At 35.5% G+C, this 14,895-nt stretch overlaps 1 protein-coding gene across 2 annotated transcripts in view; it reads left to right on the forward strand.

The window, feature by feature from the left end:
• The window catches only part of LOC110456067 (cephalotocin receptor 2-like), a 121,246-nt gene that overhangs the window by 54,895 nt on the left and 51,456 nt on the right, over window positions 1–14,895 (forward strand). For both annotated transcript variants that reach the window (XM_021506606.1, XM_021506605.1), the window contains exon 2: window positions 11,831–12,375. In XM_021506606.1, coding sequence (XP_021362281.1) covers window positions 11,854–12,375 — 522 coding nt within the window. In that variant the 5' untranslated portion in view covers window positions 11,831–11,853. The remainder of the gene's footprint in view (window positions 1–11,830; window positions 12,376–14,895) is intronic.

A 14,895-nucleotide genomic window follows, 5' to 3' on the forward strand; every position in this document is an offset into this window, starting at 1 on the left:
GAGCTTCATGGTTTTGTAATTTGAATATAGACCTAATATAGTAATAACTCACAGAAACACAATAAAAATTTAAGAAGAAAAAGACATAGTAAACGAGGACTCATCAAAAGCCAGATACAAAGCGATGAACATAAATAAATAGGCACACCATATGCTGCTAAAAAGAAAGAAAAACATGCATTGCTTGTCACAGCTGTCTCTAGTCCGATCCTCAATACCTGGTTAGTCACTAACAAAAGACGACACGGTTAATATATATTTAATCTGAAACTGACATTAAATATATTGCAGTTGAAATTAACTTCAGATATGCTTTTGGAAAGCTGGCATCGTCTTTCAAATGCAAACCTGAGAATATTCAATGGTAGTCTCAAAGGGTCAATTGGACGGGATTTTAACTGAAAGGAAAAGATACCACACATAATAGGACGCATTGAGCCTGTCAGAGGGATTAATTTTGACAGACATTAAAGAGCGACATATTACCATGATTGATATTTTTTAAAGTCATTAGGGTTGACTTTATTGTAAATGTCCACTGTGGGAATAAATTATTGACTAATGTTTAGCGTTATTTTTATCGGGAAAGATAGTAAATATAGAAAAAAAACAGCATCACCCGTTGAGGCAGTGTTAGGGATGTTGGCTCAACAAGGTCCAACTATCTTTTTTGACTTTCATTGTGATATAATATTAATATCAATATTATAGATCCATTGGGCTAATAATAAAAAACACATATCAATCCACATCAATTGAAAATCCACATACTTAAAAAGTATGAAAGTAAACAACAACAACAACAAAAACAAATGCTGCTGTCAAAGTAAATTCAGGAATTTGAAGTTTGAAAAAATAAAAACTCGAAAAGACATTTTTCTGTAGGGTTTTTTGTCATTAAACATTTGTTAGCTGGAACCTTTGATAAATATGAGTTTGACACCATAGTAAACACAATCTAAACAAGGTTTTTGATTCCTGAAGTATAGGGTATTTGTACAATGTAACCGTGAAAATTGTAGCAAAAATGAATCACACGCCTTGCAAATGTATGATACTATGTTAAAATATTTTACCCAATGGTCTAATGCATCCTTTAAACCTGACAATAAATAGGTAACGTTTGTCGGAACCATAAACGATATTCCTGAAAGTAAACATCCTAATAATTTCAAATGACATTGTTACTGAAACAAGAATGTACAACAATCATCGGTTTCACAAATTATTTTTAACATCGATGGTTACTTTTTCAGAGTGTAACAAGAACTTCCTTTCCTAGAACTGTTGAAAAAATAAGAGGTAATATATGGGTCACGTCTTGACTGTCAACAAACATGGAGCCGTTTATTGGGACGATAACAATAGATGCTGATCAGTCAGCCGTTAAGCGTTTTCATTTATAGTGAGAGTTTGGTAAACTAAATATAACTATGTTACCTAATACATCATATATTATAGTTCCTCTGCAGTTTTATGGAGTATAGTATTGTAGTTACGTGCACTTGCTACAGAAGTTAGCGAAACTATTCGATATATATTCATCTGAAATGTTGCTCTAAAAAGGTATGACATACTTCTAAGAACGATTCTAAGATATAAAAAACACATAATAGCTTACTGATGTTTTTTTTGTATTGCACTTTATACTGATAGTCCTGTCTGCATGCATCAAGACCAATTAATAGAAAGTTATTAAACACATTGAGCTATGAAATTATGAACAAGCACATTTTTATCAGGACATAATGTGTTATAACATGATATTGGAAACCCTGATATTTTCATTTTACTTTTAGATCAGCCACTTAATGTGTATATATTGTACCATTTTTATGACAGGACATATTGGCAGGAGGCCAAATTGACGTAGATCAAATGATTGATTGTATTGTACCAACATTTCTATTTTGTTGGAAGTAAACAGTGCAAAAGAACTGTTACGTTCTTATAATCGGGAAACAATGCAAGCATTAGTATAACTCCACGAAGTGTAAATCCGCATATTTTTAACAACGATTTAATGAGTTTTACTGGACCCAGTCAAACGCCAGTCGTGGTCGGTCGTGAGGTCTGGACCTTTTGCAGCATCTGGAAATAGACGTCTAAACATGATGTGAAATATTCAAATGAACACCGTTCCCCTTTTCAGTGTTCAGTTCGGAACATACCAGATTTCATACTATACCTGCTCTGAATATCCAAAGTGGTGTTTTGGGGCGTCCTTTCTAGTAACCTTCCTTTACCATAGATACGCTGATGATAACTTCTGGTAGCGTGATCCGACTTCATGTCCTGGTTAAGAGACAAGACATGTCAATCGGTCACCAATCGGTAATTAATCGCGTGGGCAGACTGCCGTTCTTGCCTTTGACACTGAGCATAAAACGGAGAACGTTAAGATGTATATGGATGGTAGCGAGTATCTTTTACGGTTTTGTTTGTTTGGTCTTAACGTCCTCCAAAGATCTAAGGTTACGTGACGATAGTGTATTTTACTACGTGTGAGCTACGGAGTATACGAACGCATTTGATCAACAACAAGTAAAAATTACTTGCGTAAATGTGTGTGGTCTTTCAGCAAACGCCATTGACATTCCGAATATGGTCTCTGAAAAAGTTGTTTGAATGTTTAGTCAATTACAATGCCGTCAGGCACACACAGATCAGCGCTGTTAGATTTTATCATGTTAGCGCATTGATGAATCGGTGCAACCAGAATATATTAAATAAAATGATAAATAATAAATAGAAATATACACGGAAATTGGAAATAACACAAGCACAATTAAGCGCAATACTTCGAATGCCTTAACGCTAAAATGAAAACAACACGAAAATATGTATAACTGATTGACATGATGATCACCAAAGTAGACTGCACGTTTGGTTATAAAGAAATGAAATGCCTTGTACATATTTCTGATAAAGCTTTACAAAATTAACAACATCGCCTTTTCACCACCCTACTCCCACCCATATCCCCTTCGCCGGTGACAAGGCTTAGAGTGTGTCACTCTTAATGCTTCACAGTGTTTCGTTAAAGACGACTACAGTTGGGTTCAAACATAAAATGATGCTTAGGGAATGTTAAAGAAAACACAAATGACGATATGTCCTCAATGTACGCTTCATAGCACAGGAACTTCTTTACGTTTCTGCCACTAATTCTATTTGTTTGTAGTTAGCTGTCCTGAGGACTTTCGTTGAACTCTGAACAATAAAAAATGGCGACCTTTGCTGGTATTTCTCGTCGGTTCTCTTTACGTCTTCTTTATCTTTGTTAACGTAATACAAAAACCCTTTAACTTAAACCACGCATCGGTCTTTTAATCCTGATATTCATCTTTCAGCATGTGACACTATCATTTATCCCCATATTGCTAGTGGCCATCGCCGTCACCTGATGTCCAATATGTAGAAAACATTACGTCGTTATACTGAATACGAATACAAAATTCTAATCAAACATTTTTCTAATTGTATTAAGAATTCACTGCAGTTTTGTCAAAAAATGGTTGTTTCGGGGAAAACGTTTTCATCCTGTCGCATCACGACGGAGAAGATACGACATCATAGCTGGCTGTATTTTTGTGACTTGTTAAAATGCAATGTTTTGAAAAGTCTAAGAAGATATACGAGTTTATCTGTGTAGTGTACTGGAGATCTTCATTATGAATGTCAAGACATACATTTTCTGTATTTAGGTTGAAATATAGTTTGATTCAAGTTTTACATCAATGCGACGTCAACTGATCGAGATTGACAAAACTGGGACTAGTTCGCTATTTCTAGCATATAGCACCACTTTCGTGTCCTGTTTGGTTAACTTCATTTCGTCTGTTTGACAACATACTTGTTTATAGTTCATTAAGCCTGGTAAATATCTATCTTCTGCATGCTGAAATTGTCTTTCTACATTGTAAAACATACCAACTACAATAAAAGACATGCATAATGTGACATATAAATTATGTATGAAATTTAAATTATTTTTGAAATAACATATTTATCCCTATCAACGTAAACGCTGGCCATTGAGACATTTCAATCAAAGCTTCGAATCAGCCTGATATCGATTGTTGTTGTTAAGTGATACGTCTTCATCTTAATAAGATTAACACTTAAGAGTTCACAAAGGGAGATAATTTAACTATAGTGTCAAATAAATGAACTTCAGTAATGAATCTGTCATTTGTGTTTAGAAACACAAAAAAACATACGCAATAAGTCGCCAGCACGTAAAGAAAAGTTTTGATCAACTCAAGCATGTTTTTTAAATTTGATATTCTTAAGCGAATTATATTTAATTAGCACCTCTAATTAATTTATCTCAAAACTCATTAAGGAATCCTTATAATATCTAGCTAGTGAGGACCATATACTGATGCCACTACAACTGACAAACGTCTTCATAAAAGCAGCGGTGGGCAATGACATACTGAGCATGGAGTTGTTTTCTTAGATAAGGTTACGTGTCGTCGTGTAATCAGCAAAACGACTAGCGTTCTCGTCATTTAAAAGAGAAAACAGTATGTTATGAGCACTAACTAACTATCTCCGTCGAGTGGGTTAACGTAAATTAACGAATAACAACCAAAAGTAAATACAATGCACCGCAGCACGAATAGACGAGCCCAAAGTCAAATACGATACAGAAAACAAAATGAAAGATTTGTATTGCTGATTTGATTCTTGTTTAAGTATATATATATATATACTTAAATATAATTAAGTATATATATATATACTTAAATAGAAACATAAAGATTGTGGACAGGTTCATTCAACACAACAAATACATTATTTGTTTTTGATGTTTCGAAGATTAGACCGATACATGTATGTATTCTGTCACCGTTAGACAAAACATGATGGTATTTCATTGTTCACATTTAAGCTCAGCTAAAGGTCATTTTTAAGACTGCGAGATTAATACATTTTACTGTATGTGCTTTATGAAACTGTTAAAAAAGTTCATGAACGGGGAAGCACCACGAATTCCATGGTTTCCGGAGGCAAAACTAAGAAGTCCGGAAGGATAATAATTTCAACACCAAGGGCGGCACCCGTCATATTTCTATCAAGAACATCTGAATGTCACTGAAAGTCTCAAAAAAGAAGGCAACTCGTGGATGAATAATTGTAAAATATAACAAACAACACTTGACGAATTTACCCCAGGGCAATTGTGTTCCTACAGTAATTATTAGAAAGGGAATCTAAAGTGTCTAGATTTCTGATGATTGAAATAAAAGCAATCTGATTAAATTACAATAAATATAACGCCTGACGGAGTTTAAGTTAGAATGTTTTACGATACCAGAGGAATGTGTTAGCTGTAACGAATGTCTTAGTGTGCCTGATTAAGTTCAGGCCCGGGTCGTTGACATCATGACAAATAGCCATGTCTAACTATTGTAGGGAAGCGTGTCTGTCAGGTTTTCTGAGGTGTTTGGCGAGGAAGCAATCCATCGCACGTCTGTTCAATACAGAGAGTATTATGTACCGGGGGATCACAATATCCAAAACAGTGTGTATAGTTACGACGGATATTAATCACTACACAGCAATTGCCCTGTCTATTGTAATTCAAAACTAACTTTCCATTAATGTTATTACTATTTTTTCCCCGAGTGAAGACCATTTTCAGTTCTGGTGTTCAGATTGGCATTTCCTAGTTGGAGACCAAACTTCTATGAATTATTTCAATAAGTATGATTAACTATGTGCTGCAGTTCCGGGAATGCTTTTGCAGCACCATCAGTATCTGCGATCTCAGTCCCATCTGTGTGTGAGCAGTACAGATGGTGTGCATCACTACACGTCATGCTCCTCAATCAGATATTGAAACCATCCCTACTCTACGAGTAAACGGGTGAAATGGGTGTTAACATAATGGCTGAAGAACATTTAAATGAAACATTATCTATATATTTCATGGTTATACATAATGTTTTCCATACTTGCATGTGCATATCATATTCATATGAAAAGTTTCTTGTTCAAATCCTTCGTGCAGTGGAAGCAACAACGGATGGTTAGCTTCATCCGTAAATAAAATCGCGAATCATCTATTTGAGGTTTTCGTCCCATACAAATGCCAATTGTATATCGGTGCTTAACCTTTGCTTTGTTTCCAATGCTTAACTGAACATAACTTACATAGTTACAGGTTTATATTAAACCAATTTCAAATTAACCGAAACCGTACATGTTAATTATGTCATGTGTACATATATATTTGGGGATGAATTTTCTTGCAAGATAGATTATGCTAGTCAAAATTGTTTTAAAAGTTTTCTGCCAAGTTTTATCGCCGTTAAAATACTATTTTTCCTACCTTTCCCTAAATTTAATATCAGCAAAGCTTTATGTTAACTCTACCTTCAGCTGATATCGAATGTGTAATGTATAATTAAACTGCATTTTAAAAGTTATTTAGTGTCTTGTTGTGTATGTTGCTATCTCTTCGTAAGACTTTAAATGTGTAACAGTGTCATTTGTTTCAGCAAAAGTGGCATTTTGTTCTCGTTAAAGTGTCTGCTAGAAACTTTAAACAGCTCATTAAAGAAGGAAATAGACAAATGGTAAGGGAAGCATAACATAACTAATGGACCGATGTTGGGATTAACAAATTACCATGTATGAGGAACGTAGCTCTCTCGGCGTTAAGGCATTAGGGTATGATTTCTCTGACAGCTCCTTAGAGCTTGAAATATGACACGCGAAATGAAAATATATGATGATGTAATTGAACAAATAAAATTATGAAGCAACAATCAGCTTTCGACAGAAGAAGCTTATTGCAAATCAAACATTCCAAACTACTGTTGGTAGAATTATACACAAACTGGAGGTTGGTTATTTAGTTGTCTAACGCTCGGCAAAGAAGGGGAAATAAAGTAAGTGTTGCACTTTTAAGAATTTCTTAAACGTGATAGGTTGTCTCAAAGGAGAGTTTTAAATAGTTTAAGTAAACGTACTGTGTCTATGAGATTTGTTAATGAGATAGATGTACTCTGTTAGATGTGGGCGTTATAATTGAGACATTTTTATTAAATTAACATTGATTCTAGACACTGTTTGTTAGCTAGTTATGTTACGTAATTAGCTATCTACACTAGAATTAAAATGTAAAAATAACTTGTTTATTTGCTTCAAAATCTTGCACAGGAAACACTTTTCAACTTATCTGCATGCCGTCTTCCGTATTCCAGCAGAATCAAAGTCTTCTTATATATATAAAAAAAAAAAAAAGATGAAAATTTGAAAATTTAAATCCTGCAGGCATTCGTTTTAATGTGGATAAAAAACAATACATCACTCGGTATTCGTGTTGAAATGTTATATTAGTGTACTGTTTCCCCGTGGCAGCGTATAAATGTCCGATTTTGTTTGTCTGCTAACATAAATCAGCAACACTCTTTGGAAGACAAATAATGAAACGACCAAAACATTGTTTGGCCGACAAATAAAAATATATTTGATGCTCGTCATATAGGAGTATGAGATTCTGAGATACGTGTGTATGTGTATAGATCAGAGTTAAAAATAAGCAATGCAAACGGTTTTATACCTTGACATTAATTTCTTCGAATGCATTATGTGGTTTTGTTTCAAAACGGACGTTGTCAAAGAAAAATAAGACTTAAAAGAATTAAAGAAAGCACAACTTTAATTGATTTACGGAGAACCTACATTTATGAAAATAAATATACCACAGAAATACTCCAGGTAAAGCAAAGAAAAAGAGTACAAAGTTACAGGTCAAAATTTTGATGTTTTAGTATCAAGTTTAAATGCCATTTTAGATATATCGGTTTTCATAGACATCGTCACAAAAGCAACAGGATGAAGGTTGAGATACCTGTTCCATTATTCTGCTGATGATTTGTTAAAGCATCGGTTTCCGTGGTAACAGCGTGTGCGACCAGCGCCATCAGTATGGCAGCAGACAATTACCGGAGAATAGCACCAAACAATTACCTGGGTGGTCTTGTTTGAACGTAGCGTAGTATTTTAGATACATCCAATAATTTCACTGGTAGGCAGCGCAACAGCTATATGATGGTTGCTATTTTGTATCTGTGCCGTGTTGTGTTCGTGTAACAATACACGAAGCTGTATTTTCCCCTGATCAGACCTAATTGTTTCCTCATAGTCTTATCTTTATGTCACTAATGCATAGCTCTTCATAAAGGACATGGCTTTTTGACACTAAGCTAGAATTTTCATTATTAACACAATAATGTAATATCTTGTGTCATTACTAAAAGTCCTCCAGATCCCTCAAATAGAACTGAATGTGCATAAACCAGTAAGCACCTGTTATAGTCATGATCAATGATTACAAAAGCAGCGCAGAGACAGTGATATTATAACTGCTGAACAGTTGTTGTCTAAGGTTGGGGCCGAAGTCCCCGAGTGGTTAATGCGACTGACCGTCTACGATCACTGGCCGTCCACCACTTGCTCGCTTGTTCGAGTACTATGTGGGGCAGTCGCAGGTCGGTCGTTTTCTTCGGGTTTACTCAACCATTAAAACCTGACGTGTCTTTAAATGACAATTATCACTTGCAGCAACATCTATCTTAAACGACAAGGATTGTATGTAATGAAAACAAGTAGGTCACACCAGCCTCGGTTGTCCAACAAGTCTAGAGTGTTTAGATCCGGCGTCCTAGTACGCATGTCTTGTTGGGATTGATTGATTGATTGATAGGTTTTACGTCCGCTTAACTACCGGATGTATCGGTTATCCAGCAGACGAAGAACAGAAAGGAAAAAGAGTAGAAGGGATAAAGTATGGAGTAAAGTGTATGAGAGGGGGATAGATTAGATAAAGAGCCGTCTATCCTATATATATTAACTGTCTAGTTTTTGTGAGACGACTCCTATGCCTAATAATGCCTTAACCTAACACTCATTGTGAAGCATCACCAATTCTGGACCGGAAGTGAGGTACTGTGCCGCCGTCAGCCCCATCAGCCCCGCCTATGTTTAAGAATTTGGTTTATGTATAAAATTTGGAAGTCCTTCTAAATATCTTAATAAAGAGACCCTACCTTTAAAATTTTGAATACATTTTTCCTATCCTCTGAGTCGGCGTTTACGCGCCTGCTCTTTTTCGAAAAACCCAGAGGGATTTTTTCCGTGCGAAATTGGACAGTTCTCACACGGGCCACCATTTATAGTCCCATCCGACGGACTGGTTGTTAGTGATTAGTGTCATGCATGTGCTGGGTTGTTGTTGTTTTTTTGGTGTCCGTTCCTTGAATTCCTTTCTTCATCATTTTTCACTGAGTATATATATGTCTTGTTGGGCTATTACACTGGCCGAAATTTTTGTTGAAACCGACAATAAAATAATATTGAAAGGTCATGGTTTTTTGTTGTTGTTTATCTCGGAGTTATCATTTGTAAAGAAAGAATGACATTCATATGTATTCGATAATCACCGATATACCTGGAAACCTTTGCCCAGTTAAACTTTTGTCATTTACTGGATAATCGTTTTATATTTGCCAATTCATTTCGCCTTTCACGTTGATTTACCATATGAAGTATGTTCGGAGACCACAAAAAGGCGAAATATAAAATGTGGCGAGAATTTCCCGGCATAAAATATCGATGAGAAAATAAGTAATGAAAGAAACGCTGGGAATAATAATTGAGAAGGTCTTTACATTGTTATCTAAAAGAGGAAGTTGTTTGGTATTCTGATCATCAAGTTGTAAATGGACGGTCGAATCATTACTTTACTTATATGTACCTTCTTTACGATCTGCCTTGCTTCTTAAAGACCTTTAAGTCACATGTTTGACGATAACACTGTTAAAGCGTCGCAGACATACTTAGTCGTGCTATCAACAGGTCACTCAAGAGTATTTTAAGAATGCGCTTAAAAACAGGATGAAATTGGAGATATGATTCGATAATGGGTTTTTTCCGCCTTGGCGCCGGTAGTCGACCTTGATCGGACCTTTTAGGGGAATCAAATTATCAAAGGAGAATAGCCGTGCAATTTTGTATCGATAAAGCTGGTTAGCGGCCGTTGGCAGACCACGCTTGAATGCCCTGTCTATGTCTGTAGAATAGCAAAACCTATAACTCGTTTAGTTTCACCAAAATATGTGGCATTTCCAATCACACGACGTGTATACGTCATTATGGTGTTGAAATCTATTTTCGTTCTCGAGCGATCCCGTTTTGAATCTTATCGTCTCATAACGTAAGAAGCATTGAAATGGATTTCTCTAGAAAGAAATATTGATGGTTTTATGTGTGTTCATGTGATTTTCAGCAAGGTTACAAATGGAAGCATATATACACAATGTACCAAATTAACAAAAGTATTACTTGAATTTCTTGTATATGTATGTCATTGACATCTGTCAATGTCTCAAACCAAATTCTTTTTCCTCTTTTGGAAATTTACTTACGTTATATACATTGTGCTGTGCCATCTCTTTGCGGGAAAGAAATTATACTCACAGCTTTTTCAAAAGATTACCGTTAATGGAATCTGATAGTTTAATTTTTATCATCTTGATATATAGTTTCCTGTTTCGTTTCCTTGCAGTTTTTATTTTGTGATATCAATTTGTTTTGTATGGAGTGATTAACATAGATCTTTTTCAGACAGACCTATTTTTTCACTTCACATTACTTAACTATTTTTTCTATGGCCAACCTTGACTCTTCCGTTTTCCTCTCTCACTTTAAATTGTGTTTAGCTTAGATTCATTTTAAGAAACAGTATCAAACACAAAACCTAAAGGTATACAGCATACAGTTATGCAATCAACGTACTCTTCATGTAATTTTGCCATCCGATTTGAATGCGTTCTTTCCTATTACCATCAAACTTGTGCGAGATAAAACATTTGTTCGTGCGAGCAAACGAGTCATGAATGCAGACGGGGAAAACATCATGAACCACAGTCCTTAATATAGCGAGCGAACCTTTGATTCTCGTTCATATAAAGGATTATCGCACTGGAATGCGTCGCAGTGTCAGATGCTCTCTGAAATCGTAACTCATCTGTGGATGGATGTCTAGTCTTGCAATACATAGGATATATCGTCTTTCATTATTGTGAGCAAGACAACTATAAATATTCTAGTCAATCCATAGCAGGATGTGTAACTACTGGTTTATTAGTTGCTTTTATTAATTCGGAGTTAACGAAAATTACAAATGTTAATAGGAAATGTAGAATAAAAAATAAAAAGGCGGTATATTTTGATAAAATAAAAACTCAAATTTGAATGTTTGACTTAATTGATTTTTCTGTATCAAGATGTAATTTTAACTACCTATTATTATTTTCATTGTTATTATCAAAGATGAACGTAACAAACACACAGGTGATTTATCCTTTAAAATTTGTTAAAAGATACAGAATGAAAAAAAGAGTTACACTGCAATAGACAGCTGTTTCGTCATTCAAGGACTTTTTGGTGATGCTAATGGCTAAAAACCAAAGTGTTTAAACTACTAATGTAACGGAGGGGCAGCTGCGTCAACGCCCCTTCATTTATGTAATAAGACTGTTTTTTCGTGTGTTTTGTTTTTATAGATATTTGTTCTTTGGATTTAAATTCTAAATGTTCTGTCTGATCAAAGGGTCTATTGACTGTCGGAGAGGGGTAACATGGGTCGTGTAGTCAGCAATTTCGTTCGTTGTTTATTTATTTTTATTTTTCCCATACCAAACAATCACTTTAGTATAACTTATTTGTCAAATAGTTTTAACCGTCATAAAAAAAAAAGAAACCAACCTCAGAATTCCTTCTCAAAACTTTTTTTATGTTTCTTATACAGGTAGTGACGTAATAACTTCACGGATGTCAACCATGCCTTTGTTGTCATTCTCGGCTGGGAGGATGGCGGACAATTCTAATATGTCCGATCTGGACTACTTGATGACAACTATAGATCCCTTCAACTCTTCGCGACATGCCGGAAACATCAGCAGATGTCGGTCTGTTCACGACAAAGAGTATAATCAGAAGATACGGATCATTAACTTGTATATAACCTTGATCCTTGGCACCCTTGGAGGTATCATGGTTTTAGCTTGGATGTCCAACAACCGTCGACTGAAGACAAGGATGAACAGTCTATCACGTGTTAACAGTTTCATTCTGAACTTGACCATCGCAGACTTAGCCGTCATGTTTCTTGCAGTCCTAACACAGCTAGTATGGGAGTACCAGGACAAGCGGGAGTGGGAGGCTGGGGCCTTTCTCTGTAAGATGGTCAAGTTCTGTCAGAGTTTTACTCTCATGGCCAGTACTAATATGCTAGTGGTCATCGCTATTGACAGACACCAGGCCATTCTTCGACCACTCAAGACACCAATCGCGGTAAGTATAAAAATCCTTTTTTTTTAAATTAAATATATATAACGCCGACAGAACACCGACTTCAGTCAGTGAGATGAAACCCGCAAGGCCGGATTCATGTAGGCGCAAAACCCTTCAACCAACCAACCAACCAACCAAATTAAACATACAAGTATGGAACATCTTTAATAATACTGTCAGTTGCTTAAAGAATTTATTTCTTGAAATATGCAAAAAAAAATGAAGCAGGAAAGGTGAATTGGTGTGGTACTATGTCAGGAAAGAAGATGGAATGCCCAGCGCGATACTCTCTCTTAACCGATTTTGAAGTAGAATCCATTGTGTATTTTCCATCTCCATGCCGTCTGCTCATGCATATTTGATATCGTTGTTATAGGCTCAGACTCCCTGTGTAAGCTAGGATTTGTTTTACAACATAAAACATTTATTATATGTATCTGATCAAAATTGATCCTCCGTCAGTTTACAATAAACTAGTATTTGTGCATTTCTTTTTACCGGGAGTTTGTAAAGCCCTAGAAGGAAGTGCTTCGAAATATTGATATAGTAGTGAGAAACGCTATCCAAATATAATTGAATATATCAACGAATATTGCAAGTTTCATATACCTGTACAGGTACATGTACACGTGTATATGAAAATTTAAATTGTCCTTATGAATAAGATGTTTTTTATTAGATTAAAGAAAATGTGTTAGTGTCTTGTAAAGTAATGTGTTTGTAGTTTGTTATGACGCCTCACAATGAGAATAAAGCAGAAAACATTCTCAATTCCATGGAGACCTAGAAGCTATCCGTAGAAACGGGTTTCTGATGTAGCATTATTTTGATTTACTCTCCACGGGCGAAAAATGATAAAATCATTTATATGGAATAATAACATAACATGTTTGCAGTCCATTTTATTGGTAACGCCGGCTTTGTCTTTACGTACTATCAGCAGTAATGTCATTAGTGTGACCGCCATTATATGATACGCATCGGCCTGATCTATATCCCGAACTCCAGACAAATGGCGTTAAATAGCGTCTCTGTCATAATCACTGGAGCTATGATCTCGTCCGCAGAGACCCGAAGCGACCTAACCTTGCAAAAACAAAGATCCGAATCTCGATAGGTTTAATGGCAACAGAATGACAAGGTTTTATTTGATCTTTTGGTATTTATTGGTGAACAAATAAGCTACCCCTCAAGGTCAGATAGAACGACGATGCAGAGTCGACTGTCGTTATAGTTTAGCTGAGAGAATTCCATTGTAAACCAGATCGATGGACCTACATGTAGATGATGGCCAAATAAGGGCTTACTTGAATTTATCAAGTAGATGAATGCTAATCCTATCAATTTCGATACTCTTTTGTATTATATATCCAATCAAACTCTAAGCATAAGTTGTCTTTGGCTGTGACTTTTGTTTTAGACAAACATTTAAACACTGACATATGCAATTGACAGTAACGCAACCTGGTAAAAGTGCGTTCAAAAATAAAAACAAATAAACAAAACGCGTCAATAAATATATCGATAGCGATGCTGTCATATTGATGATTCCTTTAACTCAGGGGATAACAGGAGTGTTTCTCCGTCAGCGACATTACTGAAGAAAGTTGATGTTCCTTAATTATCGTTAGGTGCTCTAGTGTCTAATCCGAGTGACATTTGGATGTTGATTTTGATATCCTCATCATATACTGACAGGGTGTAAATCTTCCGAGGCACATATCACGAATTGTCATTTCTCGGTCTGGAAAGTTTACCCAATGATAAGACAGGAAGCGGATATTACGTAACGGATGTGTCTGTCTGTGTGACAGTTAAACTCCTCTTGCATTTCAAGAATAGATCGGATAACATCAGAGGAAATCGGATATAGTCATAATTTACACTATCGCTCAATGTACATTTCCTAGCTACAAGACACGTCCGTAATGAATGCTTTCCGCCTTCGACTCAGGACATTAGTTTGTTTCTAAAGGTGTTTAACGCTGTAGTCAAGAGCAGGATATATATACGTATAATAGCTAGCCACGATTTCTATTTAGAACATTGTTTACCTCGTATTGACGTGACATGATTGTCCTAGACACATAAATATAAATGATTATAGCGATGTCCAAATGGAACTAGTACACATTTCATTTTATCAATAAAAACACATTTTGAAATAATATATGAGCTGACCATACTCCGTCACAACCCGTATCACAATTAGTATCACATTCAATATTACAATCACTTTCACAACCACTATCACTATCACACTCACAATCAATATCACGATCACAACCACTCATTGAATATGTTAAACATTTATAAGAAATTTTTTATTATATTTATTTTTTATTGGCGGGGTTGGTTACACTTTCGTTCTATACACATTTTAAATATCATGAAAAATACCCAAATGACGAAAATGATTGACAAATATTCTGTGGCATAAAACTTTATATTGCTGACAATCATCAATTTTCTCACAAATAAGAATTTGGTTGCTTTTGTCAATCTTTGGAACGTTCACTT

This window comes from Mizuhopecten yessoensis, unplaced genomic scaffold (genome assembly GCF_002113885.1).
Source record: "Mizuhopecten yessoensis strain PY_sf001 unplaced genomic scaffold, ASM211388v2 scaffold8507, whole genome shotgun sequence".
NCBI classification, from domain to species: domain Eukaryota; kingdom Metazoa; phylum Mollusca; class Bivalvia; order Pectinida; family Pectinidae; genus Mizuhopecten; species Mizuhopecten yessoensis.